General features: G+C 41.0%; 1 protein-coding gene across 13 annotated transcripts in view; it reads left to right on the plus strand.

Annotated features, from left to right (window-relative positions):
* The window catches only part of MYCBP2 (MYC binding protein 2), a 139,543-nt gene that overhangs the window by 54,539 nt on the left and 60,825 nt on the right, over nt 1-24,179 (plus strand). For 9 of the 13 annotated variants that reach the window (XM_033147922.1, XM_033147924.1, XM_033147928.1 and 6 more), the window contains 26 exons: nt 366-483; nt 3,044-3,248; nt 3,438-3,591; nt 5,250-5,422; nt 6,320-6,445; nt 6,540-6,667; nt 6,966-7,057; nt 7,174-7,308; nt 7,393-7,476; nt 8,697-8,793; nt 9,288-9,480; nt 9,916-10,190; nt 11,304-11,525; nt 11,613-11,804; nt 12,185-12,391; nt 13,153-13,284; nt 13,809-13,987; nt 14,358-14,500; nt 15,174-15,274; nt 16,199-16,417; nt 18,413-18,638; nt 19,335-19,453; nt 19,949-20,036; nt 21,282-21,334; nt 22,757-22,929; nt 23,901-24,045. In XM_033147922.1, the coding sequence (XP_033003813.1) occupies nt 366-483; nt 3,044-3,248; nt 3,438-3,591; nt 5,250-5,422; nt 6,320-6,445; nt 6,540-6,667; nt 6,966-7,057; nt 7,174-7,308; nt 7,393-7,476; nt 8,697-8,793; nt 9,288-9,480; nt 9,916-10,190; nt 11,304-11,525; nt 11,613-11,804; nt 12,185-12,391; nt 13,153-13,284; nt 13,809-13,987; nt 14,358-14,500; nt 15,174-15,274; nt 16,199-16,417; nt 18,413-18,638; nt 19,335-19,453; nt 19,949-20,036; nt 21,282-21,334; nt 22,757-22,929; nt 23,901-24,045 (3,979 nt within the window). The remainder of the gene's footprint in view (nt 1-365; nt 484-3,043; nt 3,249-3,437; nt 3,592-5,249; nt 5,423-6,319; nt 6,446-6,539; nt 6,668-6,965; nt 7,058-7,173; nt 7,309-7,392; nt 7,477-8,696; nt 8,794-9,287; nt 9,481-9,915; nt 10,191-11,303; nt 11,526-11,612; nt 11,805-12,184; nt 12,392-13,152; nt 13,285-13,808; nt 13,988-14,357; nt 14,501-15,173; nt 15,275-16,198; nt 16,418-18,412; nt 18,639-19,334; nt 19,454-19,948; nt 20,037-21,281; nt 21,335-22,756; nt 22,930-23,900; nt 24,046-24,179) is intronic. The other 4 variants (XM_033147923.1, XM_033147935.1, XM_033147934.1 and 1 more) reach the window with 1 other exon arrangement.

The following is a 24,179-nucleotide window of genomic DNA, read 5'->3' on the forward strand; positions in this document are numbered from 1 at the left end:
GAAACAAAACAGTAGAAAAGTATAACCAGTTAAACAATCTGAATGGCAGTGAAAAAGAGTTAAATAGTGGGTAGGTTAGAAGAGGGGGTAGTTGCATTGCATGGATATTTAAATAACCATTCATACTACCAAATTGTGCTATTCTGCCCTATATTTATGTTCACTGTTCTAATGTTTCTAATGGTTTCTTTATTCCTCACAATTTAACTGTCAAATGTTCTTTAGCATTTACACATTTTCTATTTAATTGTACCACTTTAGCTTCATTCACTGATATCATGTAAAATACATATGGACTATATTTTTTGATAGATGAATGTATACATAATAAAAGATGCACTTACGGTGGCTTTGCTCCAACTTAGGGGATGCCCTACTCTGGTACAGGCACTTCCAGGACCTAGCACACAAGTTACTGCAGGCAGCAATCATACAGGTATTCTGTTAATGGATGGACAAGTCTTCACATTTGGAAGCTTCTCGGTAAGATTTTTGTTAATATTACATTTTCATATTGGAAACACCTTAAAGATTATTAACTGGTATAAGTTGATATGTATTTATTTTTGCCTGCTTTAAAGATTGATTTTTGTGTGTCTGCTGGTTTATTATATATCTTTATTTTATTCTTTGTTCCGCTATGTATCGGGGTGGGGAGAATAAATAATAATAATCGTTTGCTTGTCCAAATAAGCTTTTTTCCATTTATTGATTGATGCCACTGAGTCTTTGAATTGAAGAGATTTCTCCAGTTTCAAGCCTCATCTCATGCTCTTTATGTGCCAAGTCCAAACCCTACTGAAGTTCAGACCCAGCTTACAATGTGTTTGGTTCAGCATGATTCCAGTCAGCTCATACTACTTTCTTCCCTTTACCACCAAAATGTACCTGATTATGATAGCAGAGATGAATTGTATTGGGAGGGCCATGCACAGCCCTAGAGGTTGGAATGCGGGGTCCAGGTCCACTAGAAACCATAGGAGAACTCCATAGTTCCAAATGGAAGCACCAGCATAGTTTCTGCTGTGGCCAGGTTGGGATGAGAACGGGCAGGAGGGATCATGAGTGGCTGTGTGCTTCTTGGTGGAGACACCGATCTAAAACCATTGAACTTAAATGAGTTGCTTTGGGGCCAATCTGAATCAATCCCAAAATAACCTGTTCAAGTGGTGCTTTTTACAAACTGAGCTCACAGTCCAACTGTAAAACCATGACATTGTATGCTTATTGAGATATAGTGAGGGGGGGAAAGTATTTGATCCCCTGCTAAATTTGCACGTTTGCCCTCTGATGAAGAAATGACCAGTCCATAATTTTAATGGTAGGTTTATTGTAGCTGTGAGAGACAGAATAACAACAGGAAAACCCCCAGAAACGCAGAAGACAAAAGTCAGAGACTGATGTGCATTATAATGAGTGAAATAAGTATTTGATCCCTTTGCAAAAGATGACTTAGTACTTGGTGGCAAAACCCTTGTTGGCAATTACAGAGGTCAGACATTTCTTGTAGGTGGCCACCAGGTTTGCACACATCTCAGGAGGTATTTTGTCCCACTCCTCTTTGCAGATCCTCTCTAAGTCAGTAAGATTTCAAGGCTGATGTGTAGCTCCTCGAACCTTCAGCTCCCTCCAGATTTTCGATGGGATTAAGGTCTGGAGACTGGCTAGGCCACTCCAGGACCTTAATGTGCTTCTTCCTGAGCCACTCCTTTGTTGCCTTGGCCATGTGTTTTGGGTCATTGTCAGGCTGGAATACCCATCCTCGACACATTTTCAATGCCCTAGCTGAGGGAAGGAGGTGCTCACCCAAGATTTGACGGTACATTGTCCCATCTATCGTCCCTTCGATGCAGTGAAGGTGTCCTGTCCCCTTAGCAGAAAAACAACCCCAAAGCACAATATGCCCCCCTCCATGTTTGACAGTGGGGATGGTGTTCTTGGGGTCATAGGCAGCATTCCTCCTCCTCCAAACATGGCGCCAAAGAGCTTTGGTGCCAAAGAGCTTGATTTTGGTCTCATCTGATCACAACACTTTCACCCACTTCTCCTCTGGGTCATTCAGATGTGCATTGGCAAACTGCAGATGGACCTGTACATGTGCTGTCTTGAGCAAGGGGACCTTGCGGGCTCTGTAAGATCTCAGTCCTTCACAGCGTAGTGTGTTACCAACTGTTTTCATGGTGACTATGGTCCCAGCTGCCCTGAGATCATTGACAAGTTCCCCCTGTGTAGTTCTGGGCTGCTTCATTGCTGTTCTCCTGATCATTGCAACTACACGAGATGAGATCTTGCATGGAGCCCCAGACCGAGGGAGTTTGACAGTTATTTTGTCTTTCTTCCATTTGTAAATTATTGCACCAACTGTTGTCACCTTCTCGCCAAGCTGCTTGGCAATAGTCTTGTAGCCCTGTCCAGCCTTGTGCAGGTCTACAGTCTTGTCCCTGACATCCTTGGACAGCTCTTTGGTCTTGGTCATGGTGGCTACTTTGGAATCTGCTGGATTGATTGCTTCTGCCAACAAGTGTCTTTTGTACAGGTACTGTAACAAACTGGGATTACAGGTAAAACATCTCCCTTATAGCAGGTGCTTCTAATCTCAGCTCGTTACATACAGTGAAGATACTAGGTAGCCTGACATCTGGCTGGTTGATAGGGGATCAAATACTTAATTCACTCATTATAATGCACATCAATCTCTTGACTTTTGTCTTCTGGGTTTCCTTTCCCCTCACTTCTTTCTACCAAAGGTGTAGCAATTGGACTCTTTCGGTGCCATCAGGCAGCTGATGAAGAGAGCCCCACCCTTTACCAACCGATGGAGTCTTCAGGCAGTGTCCAGATATAGTCTCCTCAGGAGTCATTGCCTTTTGGTGTAGATCAGGGCCTGCTTAATGGGCCAGGTGCCAGTATAGGATTTGTGCACCCTGGCACCTCACAGTGCCACATATTTATGTTTCCAACACTAACGATGCTTGATAATAAATGCTTGTTCGTGAAATGTTTGCATTTCTAACCATTCTCATTTTCTAATTTACATCTTTAGAAAGGGCAACTTGGGAGGCCCATTTTGGATATTCCTTACTGGAATGCAAAACCAGCACCCATGCCTAACATAGGATCAAAGTACGGACGCAAAGCAACTTGGATTGGAGCAAGTGGTGACCAGACTTTTCTTCGCATCGATGAAGCTCTCATTAACTCTCATGTGCTTGCTACATCAGAAATCTTTGCTAGCAGACACATAATAGGCAAGGTTCATTTGCTGTTTTGTTGTAACTGAAAGGAAGTAATGAAGTTGAGGTCAAACCTGTTGTGTTTGTGTTTGCTGGTGTATTGGCTTCCTCAAAGCATAGTAAATATGTTTCCACCTCTCCATGTTATTGCCATTTGAGAGAATGAACAAGGACTAAGTACATGAATTCTTGTTTTTTCCCCAGGCTTGGTTCCTGCGAGCATATCAGAGCCTCCTCCATTTAAGTGTCTCTTGATAAATAAAGTTGACGGAAGTTGCAAAACATTTAATGATTCTGAGCAGGAGGACCTTCAAGGATTTGGTGTATGTCTAGATCCTGTTTATGACGTTATTTGGAGGTAAATGTTGGCTGAAGATAGCTGCTGGGAACATAAAGTTATCTGGGTTTGAGAGAGCTCATGAAGGATGATCTAGTGAACATTGAACTTTATTCCACTTGTGGCTTCAGGTGGTCCTTCTGTTCTTAGGTGGAGAATCTTGGATTCCTTCCACTTAATGTTTTAGAAATAAGTTCTTAGCCAGCAATGTTATAGAGCAGTGTTTTTCAACCTTTTTGGGGCAAAGGCACACTTGTTTCATGAAAAAAATCACGAGGCACACTACCATTAGAAAATGTTAAAAAATTTAACTCTGTGCCTATATTGACTATATATAAAGTAATTCTCTTGAATAGGAATCAAATAAACACAAAGAAAGTATTTTATAATTCTTAGACCCGGGGGCCGGATGTGGCCCAATCACCTTCTAAATGCTGCCCGCGGATGGTCCAGGAATCAGCGTGTTTTTACAGAATTGGAACCTGTCCTTTTATTTAAAATGCATCTCTGGGTTATTTGTGGGACATAGGAATTTGTTCATATTTTTTTCAAAATATAGTCCAGCCCCAAGTAAGGTCTGAGGGACTCTAGTCTTGTACCTGAGTGACTTTTTGTGACAAAGGCATGAGTGGAGAAGCTCCTGAGACATCCTGACATGATATAATTAACTGCCATGCCACACTTGAGAGCCCAGCCAATGTGGTGTTTCCCTTTTTTGTGATGATCTTGTGCTTTGGGAAGTTCAAAGAGGTTGAACCAGCAAGTGCAAAATAAATGCAAAAGGAAACCTACACATCCTAATTATTCATCATTTATTAGCAAAGTGCTCTCACCCAGCTGAAAGGAGCCAGGCTTGTTATTTCCTCCAAACAGCAAAAGAATTCTTAATTTATGTAGGTTGGAGATGACTACTCTTTGGGAAACGTTTCCCTTGAGAGGTTATAGATGCGGTTTTGCATCCGATTTGGTACTGAATCCTCTCTCTATCTCCCCCCCCCCCCACCTCCGCCTCGCGTGCGCCATTTCGAAGCCCCCACCCACGCCCACCGCCGGCTCCCTCCTCCTCATCTCCGGCCCGCTCTTTCCACCCCCCTCCCACTTCTAAGATGCGCGCACCTACATTGGCCTCGGAACCCCACGCCGACAGCCGAGGAGGCGGGGAACTCCGGCAGGCCGGAGGGCGCTGACGATTGGCCGGCGGGAGGGCGAAGGAGGGAGAGAGGCGCTTTTGAGGCGGCCGGCCCGGCGGCCGCGTCCAGGGCCGTGCAATGCAGTGCAGTGTAGCCTCGGCGCTGCTGGGGCAAGGCGGGCGTCTCTTTTCGGCTCTCTGTACAAACGCGCGGGCTGACCCTGATTGGCTAAAAGGAAGGCAACAACAACGGCCGGGACGTTTTCCCCACGGCACACCAGGCAACATCTCGTGGCACACTAGTGTGCCGCGGAACAGTGGTTGAAAAACACTGTTATAGAGGAAGTACAGACGCTAGACCATTATATCTGTATATACTGTGATGTATGTGTCTAGAAATGGCATTGGGGTTGGGGGCTTAAATGTAGCTGGCACATGGTAGTGAAAAAATGGGTTTGGTTTGGATCAATTAGACTTTAATAGTAATAGCATGAAAAGATGACTGTTGCATCGTTCTTGCTTTACACTTGAAACATCTTCTTTTGGTCAGGTTTCGACCCAACACAAGAGAGCTGTGGAGTTACAATGCAGTTGTAGCTGATTCCAGACTTCCCTCGGCCCCTGACATGCAATCCCGCTGCAGTATTTTAAGCCCAGAACTGGCTCTTCCAACAGGGTCCAAAGCCCTTACAACAAGGTCACATGCGGCTTTGCACATTCTAGGTATGAATAGTTGACCTCAAATAGCTGAAATTAAGTTGATGAGATGTGATTTTTTATTAACGCCTAGAAAAGTGTGCGTCACTTGTCCTGGTGCTTTAGTAGTTCACTTAAAAGCATCATTTACCTGAAGAATTTGAATGTTGAATGGTAGTACTTCAGTTAATCCATGTTCTCTTAGGTTTCAAACAATAAGCCTATTTTCTGTCTAAGTGAATTTGCCTTCTGTGCAGATTCTTATAAGCTGCACCTGCCCCTATTCGGTTTGTAAATCTACTTTGAAAGTGTCTAATTGTCATTTAATCTAACGGAGATAGCAAAACAAGAAATTTAGAAGTTGGTAATCGTAGTTTAGAACTTGGAAATAATTACTTCTGCTTGTTAATAAGTGCACTTTTAACTCTGAGATAATTTATCGAAAAAGTGGCAACAGGAAGGGTGCACTATGGTAGTTTCAGTACCCTTGCTAAAACGAATGGGTAGTATTCAGTTAAACAGTTTTATAGTACAAATTTAAGCTGTGCTATGCAACTTCCTTGCCTGCCTAAATCTGTTCCAGAGGAACCCTCTGGAGCAAATTTAGGAGGTGTGAGAAGAGAAGGCAGGCGAGTTACATTCTTCTAAACATTGTTACAGATAACTTCCAGTCTAATATAAATAAGCTCGATCCTAATCTGGGTTCCCACCAGTCATATTTGGGAGTTCTTTCCAATTTATCTGCAGATCTATTCCAGACATTCTTTTCTAAACCTCATATGATTTTGTTTCCTAGAGTAGCAGTACTGGTCAGAATTAATTGGAGGTCTGGTGTGGTCAATTAGTATAGCTTGACCTAACTTCTTACAGATACTAGTCCTTCTATCAGAATGTGCTCAGCTTATTTTTCTTTGTCGTTTTTAGGCTGTCTTGATACATTGGCTGCTATGCAGGACTTAAAAATGGGCGTGACAAATACAGAAGAAGAAACGCAAGCTGTAATGAAAGTGTATTCCAAAGAAGACTATAGCATTGTCAACAGATTTGAAAGTATCTATCTATGTATCGGATATAGATTTTTCCTTCCTGTATGTAGTGCATGAAGTTGATTGTGCACAAACTTACTTTTTCCTTCTCCTTTTAGGTCATGGAGGGGGTTGGGGTTACTCAGCCCACTCAGTAGAAGCCATTCGCTTTTGTGCCGATACTGACATCCTACTTGGTGGACTTGGCCTCTTTGGTGGCAGGGGTGAATATACTGCCAAAATAAAGGTAAGAAAAAGTTTGTTTTGGAGCATGTTTATATCTGAGTTTACAATATAGCATTACACTGATCAGGCATAGGAAGGGAGAAAGAGGTTAAAAAAAGAGCTCTAGATTTTTTGGGAACCACAGGGAAACAGCTTTCCTGGGAAGAAAACTAAATTTGAAAACAAGAGAAAACTTGCAGTAAATAAATACATGTGTTTTATTTTTCATACCACCTTTCAACACAACACATTTTGGGGGGGTGTAGAATGACATACTAATAAGGCAGGAAAGTAAAACTCTTAAAGGCTTCTCTTTTCAGTTGTTTGAATTGGGTCCAGATGGAGGCGATCATGAGACAGATGGTGACCTTCTTGCTGAAACGGATGTCTTGGCATATGATTGTGCTGCAAGGTAAAATGAAGGAAGAGCTGTCTTTAAGCAGGATGAACAGATAATGCACATAAAGTTCATTTTGTGGTGAAACTCTTAACAATAACGTTAGATTTCTATCTGTGTCTTTTTCTCAGGGAAAAGTATGCAATGATGTTTGATGAACCAGTTCTTTTGCAAGCTGGTTGGTGGTATGTAGCCTGGGCACGAGTATCTGGCCCTAGCAGTGATTGTGGGTCCCATGGACAAGCGTCTATTACTACGGATGATGGGTAAATATTTTCTTTCTTGGATGTTTTGTGTTGAGGTTCAGAAGAAGCCATATAACTGGTGTTTGAATAACGTTTCTTCTTCAGTGTCGTCTTCCAGTTTAAGAGTTCAAAGAAATCGAATAACGGTACAGATGTTAATGCCGGTCAGATTCCCCAGTTGCTGTACAGGTAATGCTTTTTTTTTTTTAATGGCCCCCTTTGAAACAGTGATAGATGTCATTTGGAGGGGGGACAGTTTAATACAGCGTTCACTGAAACATTTTGTTACTATAGTCGGTATTGCAGTTTTGTAACCTTTTCTGTACGATGAAGATGCAGTGATCATTCAGCCTTTCTTTTATTTCATTTGTATTTCACCCTTCCTACAAAGAGTTTGGAGTGTCGTGTATAGGATTATCCCAATTTTTCCACTCTTACAACTTTTTCATTAGTTTAATCTGAGAAATGGTGACTATCCCAAATGTGCCTAGTGAGCATTATAGCTATGTGGGATTTGTATCTGGTTCTCCCTGGACGAGATGAACATATTAAACTGGGTTGGCTGGTTAGCTGTGACAGGGTCTTCTTGGTGACAGTCCCCAATTTGTGACATGCCCTCCTTAATGAGGTGAGTCAGTCTCCGTCGCTATTAACTTTTAGGAGAAATTTAAAAGCATGCCTGTTTACCCAGGCATTTAATGGCTGAAATTTCTGTCCCTGGAAGTCCTGAAATAATAGTATGAGAGGGAGGATTGGAGTTCTAAACTTTAATAGAAGTTTTGTTATTTTATTAATATTGATATGTTTTCTGCTCTGGGCTCCTTTGGAGGACTAATAATAGTAGATCTCACACAGGACTGCACTGGATTTCTTCCAGTTGCCCCAACCACCTGCAGCTGCATCCCCTTACTTTAAACAGGATACTATTGCAGCAGGTTCCCTTGATCCTGGAAGCAGCTTGAGGGAGCTCACAGTCTGCAGTTAGAAGGACATAAATCTCTCTTTATGCCAAAAGACCTTGCAGCTGGCTGATTTAATCTACAGTTGGGCTCTGACCCTCCAAAAAGAGAAAGAATAGAGCATGTAGTCATCAGGAGCTTAGATCCTAAGAACTGCTAGGATCCACTCATAGAACAGGGCTTTCCAACTTTCTCATTTTCTCTTGTCTTGTAGCATAGTAGAAAACTTACGTGAAATAGTAAAGTGAAGTATTTTAGTGAATGGACAGAATACATATCTTCAGGATCAAGACTGCTTGATATTCTTTGAAAGACCACATTTAGTGCATTCTCCAGTTTTACCATATGAATTGATAGCGTGCACAAATGTTTATAAATTCTACTTCTGTACTCTAATATCTAGAGTAAAGAAGTGTGGGGTTATACTCCCCCCCCTTTTTTTGCTTTCAGGCTGCCAACAAGCGATGGCAGTGCATCAAAAGGAAAACAGCAAACAAGTGAGCCTGTGCACATTTTAAAGCGCTCTTTTGCAAGAACTGTCTCAGTGGTAAGTATCTGCCAAGTGTGTTGCATACAAGGGTCATCCTAGTTTGTTCATCTAAAATTGGTTAATAGAACGTAGGCGAAAGCATATTTTAAATTAACACTGATTGCAACATGCCATGCCTGCACAAAACTGTTGTGTCCAATGCAATGGTTAATGTCATCCTGAATTAGGTTATTTATCCATCAGGATCCTTCATCATATGTTGTCTGAGTCAGACTCTCGGGTATCCTGTTAGATGCTTCATTTGTTCCCATTCTAATGGGTGGGTGGGTGGATTTTGAATTTTTTCTACCTTGTCCTGGGACCTCCCCTGCCAGCGATTGTTATTTCTACTGGTGGGTGTGTAGAGATTCTCATGCTTAATCGTTAGCAGTTTGCTGAGGACACTGGCATTAGATGAAGAATAGGGCTGGAAATCTCTTTTATCTGAAGGTTGTTGGGGTTTCTTTTTGGGTTTGGTCACCTTGTTTCTTCCACAACTTGTCTTGAAACAGGAGTGTTTTGAATCGCTGTTGAGCATTCTTCATTGGAGCTGGACAACCTTAGTGTTGGGAGTAGAGGAGCTTCGAGGATTGAAAGGGTTCCAGTATACAGCTACCCTTTTGGATTTGGAAAGGCTGCGATTTGTTGGCACTTGTTGCTTGAGGCTACTGCGTGTCTATACGTGTGAGATATACCCTGTGTCAGGTAATATACTAAGTTCATATATCTTAAGTGCATGAAACCCAAGTTTTCAAGGGAACATTTAGAGCAAAATAAAGCCACCACAAGATAAAGCAAATTCAAAATCTAGCTACATTCTGGGAAATGTAGGTTAAAAAATGTAGGTTAAAAAAAAAAGTGCATTTCAGGGAATTGGACTAGATAACCCCAGAATCCCTTCCAACTCTACAATTTGATGGTGCTACGATTCTATGACTTCAGTTCACCAAAGAAGAAAAAGGCATAGTGAATATTAAGTCTCCAAATAATATCTACTGAAAATGGGTTTCCATTTTCTCAACAAGATCATGCACAACCATCATCCAATCTCTGCTTAAAGACATCTCAAAGAAGGAGAGTCAAATTATCTGATTGGATTATTGTTTGCCATTTTGTTAGTAACTGTCTTTCTCTTTCCAGCCACTACGAAAGCCGTTGTTGAAGAAACTAGCAAGCTGGCAGACTGCATTGGGAAGACTAGAACCTTACTAAGAAAAATTTTATCTGAAGGAGTAGATCACTGTATGATCAAGTTGGACAACGACCCCCAAGGATACCTCACTCAGCCACTGAATCTTCTAGAAGCTGTTCTTCAGGAGTGCCATAACACCTTCACAGCCTGCTTTCACTCATTCTACCCGACACCAGCTCTACAATGGGCTTGCCTTTGTGACTTGCTAAATTGTTTAGATCAGGTACTGAAAAGTCTTTGTACCTATTTTTTTAAAACCAAAAGCAGTATTGTGAAACATTGACATTAACCTTTCAAACAGATACAGCAGCCTTGACCAAAAGATGAAACATTTTGGTAGCTGATTCTAGTGACTCTCTAAGTATGCAGCAATCATGACTAATGCCTCCGGTTTTCAGTTAGGTGCCATCCTTTAATTCCAATTGCAAATTGCCCTACAACATTTTACTTTACTGCTTTCCTATCCATAAAGGCTAAAACTATAAAGTATACATTTTATGCATTATACAAAGGAAGGCGAATGCAGGAACTTTCTAAACATTCCTGCTCCTAGTTCTCTCTTCATTGCTCCCATCTTGGCCTACAACTCACCACCACATCCTGCTGTCCTTTTCCTGCTGCTTGCCAGCTTTCTCTTCTGATCTGCTTCATTATGCTGCTTTCCCTGCTCTTGGCCCGCAAAACTCATTGCCGGGAAGGTTGAGTACTAGCTCCCTTTGTCAGAGATATTCCTCTGTGGCAGGGGTCGACAAACTTTTTCAGCAGGGGGCCGGTCCACTGTCCCTCAGACCTTGTGGGGGGCCGGACTATATTTTTTGGGGGGAGGGGGATGAACGAATTCCTATGCCCCACAAATAACCCAGAGATGCATTTGAAATAAAAGGACACATTCTACTCATGTAAAAACAAGCTGATTCCAGGACCATCCGCGGGCCGGATTTAGAAGGCAATTGGGCCAGATCCGTCCCCCGGGACTTAGTTTGCCTACCCATGCTCTGTGGCATAAAGGTTGTTCACATGTGCGACCTTCACCCTTATGCACTTTTGAGGGGCAGCAGGTGTGAAGTCATTTCAACACAACCTTCTGTTCTTTTTAAAAACTAGGGGATTTATTACTTGCACTCATGATCCCTTCCTTCTGCCATGCATACAACCCTTGTTTTGTGTTTTAACCATCTGCGTACTGGACTCTGAAGGCTATAGTTTTTTTTAAATTATAATACATATCATAAAATTAGTGACCAACAGTAATGGCATAATAGAAGAAGTGACACAGGCTGTTTTGCATTGTTCAGCTATGCCATTTTTTACGAGCATTTTTAAATTTTATTTTAAGGATATCCAGGAAGCAAACTTCAAGACTTCAAGCAGTAGGCTTCTCGCAGCTGTGATGTCAGCCCTGTGCCACACATCTGTGAAACTGACCTCCATCTTTCCTATTGCTTACGATGGTGAAGTCTTGCTGCATTCCATGGTGAAACAAGTTAGCACTGAAAATGACTCTGCGCTGGCCCATCGTTTCCCTCTGCTGGTAGCACACATGGAAAAACTTAGTCAGGTGAGTATCAGCTACAAAAGCACACAGCGTATATCGCAATAATCTGATTTGAGACATTCTGTTCTGATGTGGCAATTCGTTCTACAGAGTGAAGAGAATATCTCAGGGATGACAAGCTTTCGTGAAGTACTTGAAAAGATGCTGGTTATTGTCGTGTTGCCAGTAAGAAATAGCCTTAGGCGTGAAAATGAACTTTTCTCTGCACACCTGGTTTCTAACACCTGTGGATTACTTGCCAGTATTGTGAGTGAACTCACAGCTTCTGCACTGGGATCGGAGGTAATATGGTTAATTCATAACCCCACTGTCTCTGGATTGGTAGGTGCATGCTGAGATAAGACAGCATTTCCATATTTAGATATTTTTCTTCCACGAGTGAATCATGTTTCATTCCAGAAATCATGCAACCAATTTGAAGTCTGTAGTGGATTTTGTTAGGTGTTGTGCTGTCCATATAAAACTAGGTGTTCCTAGTTCCTTTAGTCATTTTCTTTTCTAGGGATAGTTAAACAGTTCACTGATAAATGGATTAATTTATTAAGGAACAGTGCTTGATAAGACAGTTTAATTCATGTACGTTGATTTAGAAGCAAGGATCTAATTTAAAATAGCCTTAAATTGGATTTTTCTCTGCTAATTGCTGTCCTGCTTCTTTCCAGGTTGATGGACTTAATTCTCTTCATTCTGTCAAGTCAAGCCCAAATCGATTCACAAAAACAAGCCAAGGAAGAAGCTGGAATACAGGGAATGGATCCCCTGATGCAATTTGCTTCTCTGTGGACAAACCTGGGGTTATTGTTGTAGGATTCTCTGTCTATGGAGGAGGAGGAATCCATGAATATGAACTGGAAGTACTAGTTGATGATGTATGTACTTCACAGTTGTTCATGAAAAGCCCCTGCAATTCAACTACGTTGTTGCCTTTACTGCTAGAATAGTAATAATAATAAAAATCCACATAAAACTGTTGCAATCATTGGACTCCTGGGCCTCACCCGAAAACAGTGCAGCCCAGTTTAATGTTAATATCCCCCTCTCTTGTACAATATATGTCAGAGTTGTTGTGGCCGTAGTAGGAGGCTGGAGAATTCCTAGGAAGCAAGCACCTTAGTTCTTGTGAAGCACATGGTTTGGAAGCTTACACTTGCTTTTTAGGGGTGCTGAGGAATGCGATTTAAATGCTGAAGGGCAGGCAATTGTGAGGTGAAGTAACAAAAAGAACTTATCTTGAAGGACAAAAGATGGAATGGGGCGATAGGCAGAAACAGTTCCCTACTCCGAGGAGCTTGCAATCAAATTTAACACAGCAGAAACAGCAGAAGAATGGGGAGGGAAGTGGAGGCAGGTGTAAACAGGGAAGCAATACGTGGTTGTTTCAGTTACATGTACAGTAGGACATGTTAACTAGGGATTGAGCCCAAAGGCTGCACCTAAAAGGTGGGTTTTGAGCAGGCATAAGAAAGAAAAGAAAGAGAATCACACAAGTTTTCTAGGGAGGCAGTTCTAAATATATGGGGCAACAAGGAGATTTTTGGGTGGTGGAACTACAGATAACAGGCAGAGGAATATTCAGATCTTTTTTTTACATAACCGTTAAATATTTACCTTTACTTCTTTTTATTTATAGAGTGATCATACAGGAGATTCAACTCATTCTCACAGATGGACATCTCTAGAATTAGTTAAAGGGACGTATACTACAGATGACTCCCCGAGTGATATTGCTGAAATTAAACTTGACAAAGTTGTTCCTCTGAAGGTAAATCAAACAATTTTTTTTGCAACTGAAAAATATATCTGCATTATGCATATGTATTTTATTTCAATTCAACAATTTATTTGCTGATTAACATTTTAGGGAGCAATCTTACACACAAGAAGCTGGTGTAAAGCAAGATTGCTGTAAATTAAACTGGCATAAAGTATTCCAGATCCAAACTCCATTCAGGAGTGGGGCTACTGTGGACTGAGCACACCCCTACCGAACATTTTTCAAAATTTTAAAAAATCTTCCCTGATGGTGATTTCACTTTTGGAATCTCGGGCATGTCCGGGAAATACCGGACGTACGGCAACCTTAAGCTGGTGTAGTTCTGCTGCCATGGAAACATTCTTTCTTGGCCAGGAACCCACTGGTTCTAAACATGCTTTTCCCGGAGGCTCTTGCTATTGGAGAATTTTCATCTTCCATTAAAAATTTCAGGACAGCTCATGTAAAAACAATCAAGCAAAAATGTTTCTGCTTAGTCTAATATTGCATGCTTTCCTGGCTTTTAATTGAAGGAGAATGTGAAATATGCAGTTCGTTTGAGGAACTACGGGAGTCGGACAGCTAATGGGGATGGAGGGATGACCACTGTTCAGTGTCCAGATGGTGTAACGTTCACTTTCAGTACGTGTAGTTTGAGCAGCAATGGCACAAATCAAACACGGGGACAGATCCCACAGATTCTCTATTACAGGTATGAACTATATAATTGCATTATGTGAATTTTGTTTAGTTTTGAAGGGTTTTTGAACATGTAAAAATCAGTTGGAGGCATTGTATTGCACCTTATTTCACTTAGAAATGTTGTTTTGGTATAGTGTTTGCTTTACTGTTTTCAAAAAAGAACTATCCGAAATAGCCCTTCATGAAGAGATATTTTATATATTTATTTTCACACATACGCAGAGAGAGAAAAAGAGAGTAGAATATATCAGGCTGAAGGATGTTTTTAAATATCTATTTGTCAGTGACATTGCTGGAAAAGCGTTGTATTTTTCTATATTAGCTCATCTTACTTGATACTCCCTGAGAGTTACTCATGTTTTATTGGTTTCATTTTCTAGAAGCGAGTATGATGGTGATCTACAGTCGCAACTCTTAAGTAAAGCCAATGAAGAAGATAAAAATTGTAGCAGAGCACTTTCTGTTGTGAGTGCTGTGGTACGAGCTGCTAAAGACCTTTTACACAGGGCTCTTGCAGTAGACGGTAAGAATATGTTGCAAAAAGGCCTGGATTCTCCTTATTCAAGATCCATTTGTAATAGTGAGGTTCTGTAGTGTGAATGTTTGCTCATGACATCTTCACTTATTAATTTTTTGCACATAATAAATGCAATAAATGGTGCAACAGTTTGCATTAGAAAGGAAGGTAATACCCAAATCTGAATCCAGGGATGACTAGCATCGGACCCCTGAAGGATTTTTAGTCTCCTCCCAACCCCAAAATTTGTCATTTTTAAATTTAAAAAACATCACTTTTATGGGTCACCTGCTGGGTGGTTATTTTGCCAAAGGCAATGTGGTCCTTTTAAAATGAGATTCAGAAGTGATACAAAATACACAAGTGAGTGAGAAGATTAAATAAAGCGATATCAGTATTGTTACATTGGATAAAATCATGTAAAATGTAAACATTGTGGTTTAAATTCATACAACATGGTCCATCCAGAGAACAAGTGTATATAAGAGTCATTAATTTCAGTGTGAGAGATTTGAGCACATTTTTAATTCTCCCACTGAAATGGATAGGACACCAGATGTTTAGCTTGATCATGCCTTTAATGAATAATTTAATTGTTCTGCTTTAAGTGAGTAGTGGAATATGATTGGTATCTTCATATCTCAGTATCTCAGGGTTTTTATTGTCCTTGTTGTTTTAGCGGATGACATTCCAGAACTGCTCAGCTCTTCCAGTCTCTTTTATATGCTGCTTCCTCTTATCATTGCCTATATTGGACCTGTGGCTGCAGCTATTCCCAAGGTATGTGGCTAACAGCCTCTGTAGCATTCAAGATGGAGTTGTGCTTCACATGGACCCATTTTTGCTCCAGAGGTTACCTTTCAATTCCATTAACAAGCGGTAATCCTCCTAACTATTTGTCCATCTCCTCGCCACCTGCCTGGATGAGCATGGCACTCTCTGTAAAAGTATGTCTCTCTCACATCAACTCTTTTAGATAGTCAGACTCACTTTTTTGTCAGTCTTCCACCTCTGACAAAGATCACAATTCATTTCACAAGGTCTGTAGTTTACCTTAGTAGCGCCGTAATGAAATATCTCTCATCATGTGGCTTGTCACACTGCGGCCTGCATTAAGCCTAACATCTTAATGAAGCACTGCAAAATTGATCTCTGCACCTTGTCTAAGGCAGCTTTTGGGAGGCAAGAGGTCCAGCATGTGCTCCTGTCAGTATATGGTCTAAAGCTGCCCTGTACTTAGTTAGCTTGGGAACATCCTACCTGAGGACTTGGTACACTTAAGGGAAAAGGGTATCTTCAAGGCCCCAACCTTTTCTGGCTGCCTTACACAATATTAAGGTATTTTTCGATTGGCTCATTAGTTATCTATGCACTTTCAGAGACTACCTGGTATTATGTATGCTGTTTGCATTGTTCTGGATACCTTGTTTCAATGTGAGACTCTGTAGCTTGTTCATTAATGTACTGAGGCTTCACAAGGCACGGACAAGTTCTTTGAAGTGATGGTGTCCCTTCCTCCAAGCACTAAAGGGGGCATCTTTATGCTCAGGTAAAAATACCTTTCAGGTAATACCAGTGACCCCTTTTACACCAAAGATCAGGACTAGGTCGAGATAATGTAACATCACTTACACAAACGCTGTAAAGCAAACCGAGATGCATTTTCCGTTTTGCAAACACTTGGTCATGTTTATCATGTGACAGGTTGCTGTAGAGGTTTTTGGCCTAGTTCAGCAGCTGCTTCCATCTGTAGCTGTTTTGAACCAGAAGTATGCTCCTCCTGCCTTCAACCCCAACCAGTCGACCGACAGCACGACAGGAAACCAACCTGAACAAGGGCTTTCTGCTTGTACTACCTCTAACCACTACGCTGTCATTGAGTGCGAACACCCCTACAAGCCAGCATGTGTTACCCATTACAAGGTAGGTTCTTCATTGGAGTCTGCATCACTCTTCTTATGAGTTTCGTTCGATGTTACATTATATTGCAAAGCGGGTTGTTTTGTTTCATTTTGTACTCCATGTCAGATGTTGTGTAAATGGTAAAGAATGGAACAGATTATTATTATTTATTATTTCTACCCCGCCCATCTGGTTGGGTTTCCCCAACCACTCTGGGCGGCTTCCAGCAAAAGATTAAAAATACATTAAAGCATCAATCATTAAAAACTTCCCTAAACAGGGCTGCCTTTTAAATGTCAGATAGTTGTTTATTTCCTTGACATTTGATGGGAGGGTGTTCCACAGGGCGGGCGCCACTACCTAGAAGGCCCTCTGCCTGGTTCCCTGTAACGTCACTTCTCGTAGTGAGGGAACCGCCAGAAGGCCCTCGGCGCTGGACCTCAGTGTCCTGGCCGAACAATGTGGGTGGAGACACTCCTTCAGGTATACTGGGCCAAGGCCATTTAGGGCTTTAAAGGTCAGCACCAACACTTTGAATTGTGCTCAGAAACGTATTTAAACAGAAGAAATACAATGAGTACTCAATAGCAGTTGTTTGGTGCTGGAAATAAGCAATACAGTGGTGCCCCGCTAGACGAGTGCCTCGCTAGATGAAAAACTCGCTAGACGAACGGCATCCGCTAGCGGAAGGCTGCCCCGCAAGACGAAAATGTCAATGGGGCTGCCTCGCAAGACGGAAAAAAATTTTTTTTTCGTTGCGAAAATCTCCGCTCTGCATTGCCGCTTCGCTAGACGAAAAATTCGCTCTACGAAGACACTTGTAGAACGAATTATTTTCGTCTAGCGGGGCACCACTGTATTTATATGGTTTGCTTGAGGAACTCAAATTTGAATGCATATATCTCTTGATCATTGATCTGCAGTATAATCAGAACTGCTAATGGATGTTCTGGTATTATATATCACTTAAGTGTTGGGATATTTTCACATACCTTTTGGCCAACTACCGGTAAGTATCCAGCTCAGATAGTCCTGAGATCTGGCCATAAATTTGAGAAAATGGCTGTAAATGACTTCAGTAACACTGCAAACCATATTTATATAACACATTCAAAAATGTTTCTAAAGTTTAAACCTTTTTTTAGCATAAACATTCAAAAACACATGCGGATCAAGTGTGTTTATGTTATGATGCTTGTGTTTTCCCTCAATTTTCAACATATTGGGAAGAATAGAAATGATACGGGCAAGGAAGCAAAAGGTCACTTGAATCAGTATAGATAGGAAAGAGCAGTGGGACGTAAACACATGAACTTGGGAGGCCTTGGTGAGGGGGTTGAGGAGAATTGTTGAACACTGAACACGGGTGTAAAAGTGCATTTTCTCTCTCTTGACCAGGTGATTTGCTTGTCTTTCACCCCCATGAATCATTGTTTTTATGCATTTTGTCACATTTCATACTGCATGTCTAAGACTGCACAGAAAACTGGCAGAAGCTATCTAAAAGTAACTGTGGATAAAATAAAAATGGTTTGTTTCATCTCTTAATTCTCCTTGAAACAGAAACAAGTGGAGCATAATAAAAACCAAGAGTATGGGACCCCACATCTGGGTTTAGTGGATCTCTATCTTCATCCATTTGTGCACTGCAGCCTTCCCCAATCTGGTGGCTGTAGGTATTTTGGACTACAATTTCCATCAGCCTCAATCAAAGTGGGCAATAATCTGCTATGATGGGATGGGGTATGGAGGGCTCTGGGTTGGGGAAGGCTCATGTGCACTGTTGACTTCAAAGGACGCCTCCCTTTCGAAGTCCTGGAGCTGAAAACCAAAAGTGGCACTTGTAGCAATGTTTGCAAGGTTTCATTCTAGTTCGGTTTGCTTAAATAAACTTCAACATGGTGAATGTAACCTAATTGTGAACAGCCATTAACAACAACAACAACAACAACAACAACAACAACAACAACAAGCCAGTTAAGGAGAAAATATTTTTATTTCACAACTTTTTCTTAGGTGACATTTCCAGAATGTGTCAGGTGGATGACAATAGAATTTGACGCTCAGTGTGGAACTGCTCAATCAGAGGATGTTCTTCGCTTGCTCATTCCTGCCCGAATCATCCAGTTTTCAGGTTTTGGACCAAAGCAGGCTTCTGTTCATGAAAATCTCAATTCATGGATAGAACTGAAGAAATTTTCAGGCTCATCTGGGTGGCCTACAATGGTCTTGGTGCTTCCAGGTAACTACATTATATACATATATATATATTATAATAGAAGGCTAAAATGGACTTAAACTGTAGTATTAAAAAATTCTCTGGCTTCAACTAGATGAAATATTTGTCTGGCCTTTATGCATGTGAAATTATAATCTGTTAAATGGTGTTATATAATGGTGGGGTTTTTTATATCATAAGGCATTGATTTGCATGGTGAATAAATATTTCAAATATGAATCTTTGGGAACAGCAATGCATTCTTAGTGCACAGATATGACATTTCTGCTGATGAGGATCAGCTGATGACTAAGTGATTGAGTGACTATGAAATCATATTGATTAACTAAGAAGAAAACTGGATGTTGTGCTTTGATTATCTTCCACTTTTAATCCAGAACCACACCCCCTGGGCATTAATACACCATCCAATAGCAGGTGCTGTACCAGAATGTTGTTGTTTAGTCGTTTAGTCGTGTCCGACTCTTCGTGACCCCATGGACCAGAGCAACGCCAGGCACTCCTGTCTTCCACTGCCTCCCACAGTTTGGTCAAACTCATGTTAGTAGCTTCAGGAACACTGTCCAACAAAGAGCAGTGGTAAACAACATTAATACAATCCACAGCATGGATTTCAAATTACAGGCAGATCTTGCATTTCATTGTAGGTGAATTGTTGCCCATGTTTGTTGCTTTGCTAAGTCTAGTATTTCCCCTTAGGTAATGAGGCGCTCTTCTCACTGGAAACTGCATCAGACTATGTGAAAGATGAAAAGGCTTCTTTCTATGGTTTCAAGTGTTTTGCAATTGGTTATGAATTTAGCCCAGGAGTTGATGAGGTGAGGATACATTTAAGTATTGCAACCTTTAAAATTATCATAATTTTCTACATGCAGATTCATTGTATTGCTTTAGTTCATTTTTAACCCGAATATTTGTTAGACGTATACATGTGAGACTAATTTGATTGTTGGCTTTTCTAGTGTGTTCTCTAGGGTATAGAAATGTGAACCAAGTTTCATCACCAGAAGGTTCTGGGGGCTTACGTATTAGTGTAAATATCTGGACTTTATAATTCATGAAGTGTTGCATTAATTTTATAGGCCAGTGTTATAGAAAAACCATCCATCAATCGAGCCATGGTTCCCTTGCACATTGCTGAAATGCATGGGTTCTGGGTTACTGAAAATGACCTGCTGGTTGCAGAATGCATGCCTCACCAAGGACTAGTTTATATTTGGATATATTAAGTTTGTCTTCAGGAGGAGAATATGGGGGAATTTGCTGAGTTCCTAAAACCATATGTAAAATCATTTTGTCTTCTTTATTTTAAGGGTATCATTCAGCTTGAAAAAGAGCTGGCCAATTTAGGAGGAGCATGTGCAGCTGCGTTGATGAAAAAAGATCTGGCACTCCCCATTGGTATGTGTCTCTGATAGGGAGAGGTTTGTTGGATTCAACACAAAACTAGCAACACTTGCTTTGTGTGGGGAGAGGACAGGCAGGGATGTGCTGACAAAAATAACCGACGTGATCCAGGACTTGTGCATACTAAACAAGATATTTTATCAAAATATAAAATCAAAAATCAAAAAATCATTCCAGTAGCACCTTAGAGGTGCTACTGGAAGCATTTTTTGATTTTTGATTTTGTTTTGACTATGGCAGACCAACACGGCTACCTACCTGTAACAAGATATTTTGTGTTGTTGAACAGCAGCTTTCGATGCCATATCACAAACTGGGTTTGAGATTCTCCCAAGGTTCAATACTGATTTGCCATGTGATGTGCAGGGCTGCTACTTTGATGAGGGAGAGCCAACAGATTGTCAGGCAGTTTTCTGGATTGTGGCCAATCAGCCTAATCTGCCAGTCATTTCAAGATAGCTTAAAATGTTGTGTGTGTGCTTTAATGATAACTCATAAGTTGAAATCATTTTATGAAGATATTTTTATTATGGTTTTTTTTTTAATAAAGAGGTGCATATCCCCCCTTTTGTCTTGACTTTAGCAGGCCCTATCTGTGTAGTAGATCGGCATCAAGAAAATGGTCCTTTTCTGTGGAATGCTCTCCCCAGAGAGGCTCGCCTGGCACCATCATTACATGTCTTTAGGCACCAGGCAAAAAACATTCCTCTTTACCCTGATTTATGGCTATTAAATAATCCATGGCCTGCAAAAGTGTGGGGGGAGAGGACTATTATTATGATGACTATTTTATTATTAGGCTGTCTGTCAGTATGCTGTTAATTACGATTTTATCGCTGATATTCTGTAATGTGTTTTTAATGTTGTACACCACCCTGGGACCTTTCAATAAGGGGTGGTATATAAATTTAATTGTTGTTGTTTTTGTTTGTTTGTTTGTTTCCCCTCCTTTCAGGGTTTCTTAGTGTTAGTTTGCATATGGCTTTCCAGTCTGTCAGTGTGATTTTCATCAGAAGAATCAATCTTTTATAATAATAAAAAAAAAAAATTGAACTCTGTTTTCTCAGGCTCTTTTCCTAAGAGGTAGAGAGCAGGAATTCTGTCATTACTAGAAATTAGATAAAGGGGAAGAGCAACTCACCCAGTTTGTCACATGAAGTGAGGTTAGGGGAACACTTGGTATACGGATAAAACCTTGAAATGTGTTTTGATTTCATGACATTATTTACTCTATCCAAGCAGGCAACGAATTTGAAGAAGATCTTGAGATCCTGGAAGAAGCTGCTCTGCAGGTAGACCATTGCTGCTTTTGCAAAATAAAACATTGAGATTCTTTGCTAATTGGTACAAAACAGAAAGCACAGTGGTTTAATTTTGGCTTGCTTAGGAGAACTTCAGTGTGTAATAGAATTTCTCAAAGTAATAGCTACAGTAGGGGGCAAGGTCTGTGATGAGATCTCCTGAACTGGTATACACTCTGCTCAAATTGGCCTACTCAAAACATCTTTTCAAGATTTCCTGCCATTTAACACCTGAGATAATTCATTAGAGCAGTGGTTTCCAGTTAGCTGAGAACTGTGGACCCCCTGTTTTTCAAAAGCCAAGCCACAGACCCCCTACTTCTGAAATTTTTTATATCTGTATGATAGTTTTGGTTGCGTGAATAGTGCCACAGATCCCCTGGGCAGGTGCTGCGAACCACCAGTTGGGAACCACTGCATTAGAGTAATATTATATGATCAGAAAGAGAGTTGCAGCCTTTCTTCCTGTGATGCAGCCTGCTAGTTTACCTTACTTATTGAATTTTTATTTTTTTATTTATTTGGACTATTTATATTCCGCCTACTAACAAAGGTTCTCAAGGCAGCTTCCATATATTTAAAATACAGTGGCATAGATAAGATTTGTACTTCATGTGTAATCACTAAAAATGCACATACTTGTCTCTTGGCCTAGAAATATTTTTGCAAGCTATTCACAGAAGGGTGCTGTCCAGTATACAGTTGTTAGGATAAGCAATTTAAAGGATGGCACCAAAGGATGTATTCTGAGTTATGCTCCTGTTCAGGGAGTGCTTTGAAGGGTGCAGGTGTGGAAATCCATGAGGCCTTTTTGCTTTAGATTGCTGAGAATTGAGATTTGGGTTTTAGAGGGTACCTGCTTTATAATCTTTTTAAATTTGAAATTATAATGAAGCCATTGCATTATGTATGTATTTGATGCTCTAGGGACTTTTGATAGACTGGGTTGGCTCACATTTCCAGGTAGAGCATAGTAAATGTTTAATGCCAGTTCTTTACCCCTCCCCTGCTCCTGGTCTTGTCAGGTGCAACAGACCACAGACTGGACTGGTTGTGTCTTCTGAACCTGAGGCTTATGGTTTGTTTTTCCCAAAGGCACCACAAGTGGCAAGCCAAAAATAAACATTGGCTACTACTTGTGGTTTATTTGAACAGAAATAAATCAGAAGCCTGGGTTCAGATGACGTGACTAGCCAAGGTTTGTCATTTGTTGCTCCCAGTGTGATATAGCCAGGAGTAGCAGGGGACTGAAGTGGACACTTTTTGGAATTCAGTTTGGCTTAACATGACATGCAGATGCAGCTGTTGGGCCCCAATTTTACAAATAAAATAAATACTTGAATTGATTACCAAAAATCTTATTTTAAATGCAACGCATGTAAATGCTAAATGATATTTCACAACCCTCTCCAGGTCTGCAAGACTCACTCTGGCATCCTGGGGAAAGGTTTAGCATTATCTCATTCGCCAACTATCTTGGAGGCCCTTGAAGGAAATCTCCCTCTGCAAGTACAAAGCAATGAACAATCATTTTTGGAGGATTTCATTTCATGTGTACCAGGATCAAGTGGTGGACGACTTGCAAGGTATTGTTATTTCCAAGTTACATCCATGAGCACCTCTTATTACTGTGCCATATTACTGTGTCATATTTTGAATAAATATGACCCACAAGCACAACAGCGCCAAAGTGTTCCTTCTATTATTCCTTATTTGTTACTTTGAAAAGCGTGCATTTCCCCTTCCATGTTTAATTGCCTTTGAAGTACAGGAAAGGGCTGCTATTTTGAGTCTTTAGAATGAAATATAGCACAAGTGCTATATAAATCTAAGTCTTAGCAGGAGTGTTTTTAAACTAAGATCTTGTTTTTGATAGCTTTATCTTGCTTCCTGTAATGTATATGCTCCTGATTTACAAGGGGTTGGATTAGATGACCCTCGGGGATCCCTTGCAACTCCTCAATGCTGTCTCGTTCTATACCCCACTTTGATATTGTTTTCCCAAGAACACAAGGCAGGAGTCAACTAATGAACCCTAACAGCAGCAAGGCTTCCCACCTCCCCCCATGCCCCTCAAAATTTCCTCTGGGGGAGCTGGGAGAATGTAATGATCGCCGAAGAATTGATGCTTTTGAATTATGGTGCTGGAGGAGACTCTTGAGAGTCCCATGGACTGCAAGAAGATCAAACCTATCCATTCTTAAGGAAATCAGCCCTGAGTGCTCACTGGAAGGACAGATCCTGAAGCTGAGGGTCCAATACTTTGGCCACCTCATGAGAAGAGAAGACTCCCTGGAAAAGACCCTGATGTTGGGAAAGATGGAGGGCACAAGGAGAAGGGGACGACAGAGGACAAGATGGTTGGACAGTGTTCTCGAAGCTACCAACACGAGTCTGACCAAACTGCGGGAGGCAGTGGAAGACAGGAGTGCCTGGCATGCTCTGTTCCATGGGGTCACAAAGAGTCGGACATGACTAAACAACAACAAAATAGCGTGACACTGAACTCCACCAAATGAGTTATATATGTTAAATGGCTTTATCTTTCCTGTTTTAGATGGCTTCAACCAGATTCTTATGCAGATCCCCAGAAAACATCCTTGATTCTGAATAAAGATGACATACGATGTGGCTGGCCTACTATTATTACCGTGCAGACAAAAGACCAGTATGGTGATGTTGTTCATGTGCCTAATATGAAGGTAACTTTAAAAAGGTGGTTTTCCTGTCACCCCTTGCTTGATCTTTATGCGATCTGGAATACAACTAGCATGAAGAATCTCAACTCTCCCTCTGTAGATGTGTGAAATAGTTTTGTTTTTCCCGTATTTTGAGG

The sequence above is a fragment of the Lacerta agilis genome, chromosome 4, assembly GCF_009819535.1.
Source record: "Lacerta agilis isolate rLacAgi1 chromosome 4, rLacAgi1.pri, whole genome shotgun sequence".
In the NCBI taxonomy this organism is placed as follows: domain Eukaryota; kingdom Metazoa; phylum Chordata; class Lepidosauria; order Squamata; family Lacertidae; genus Lacerta; species Lacerta agilis.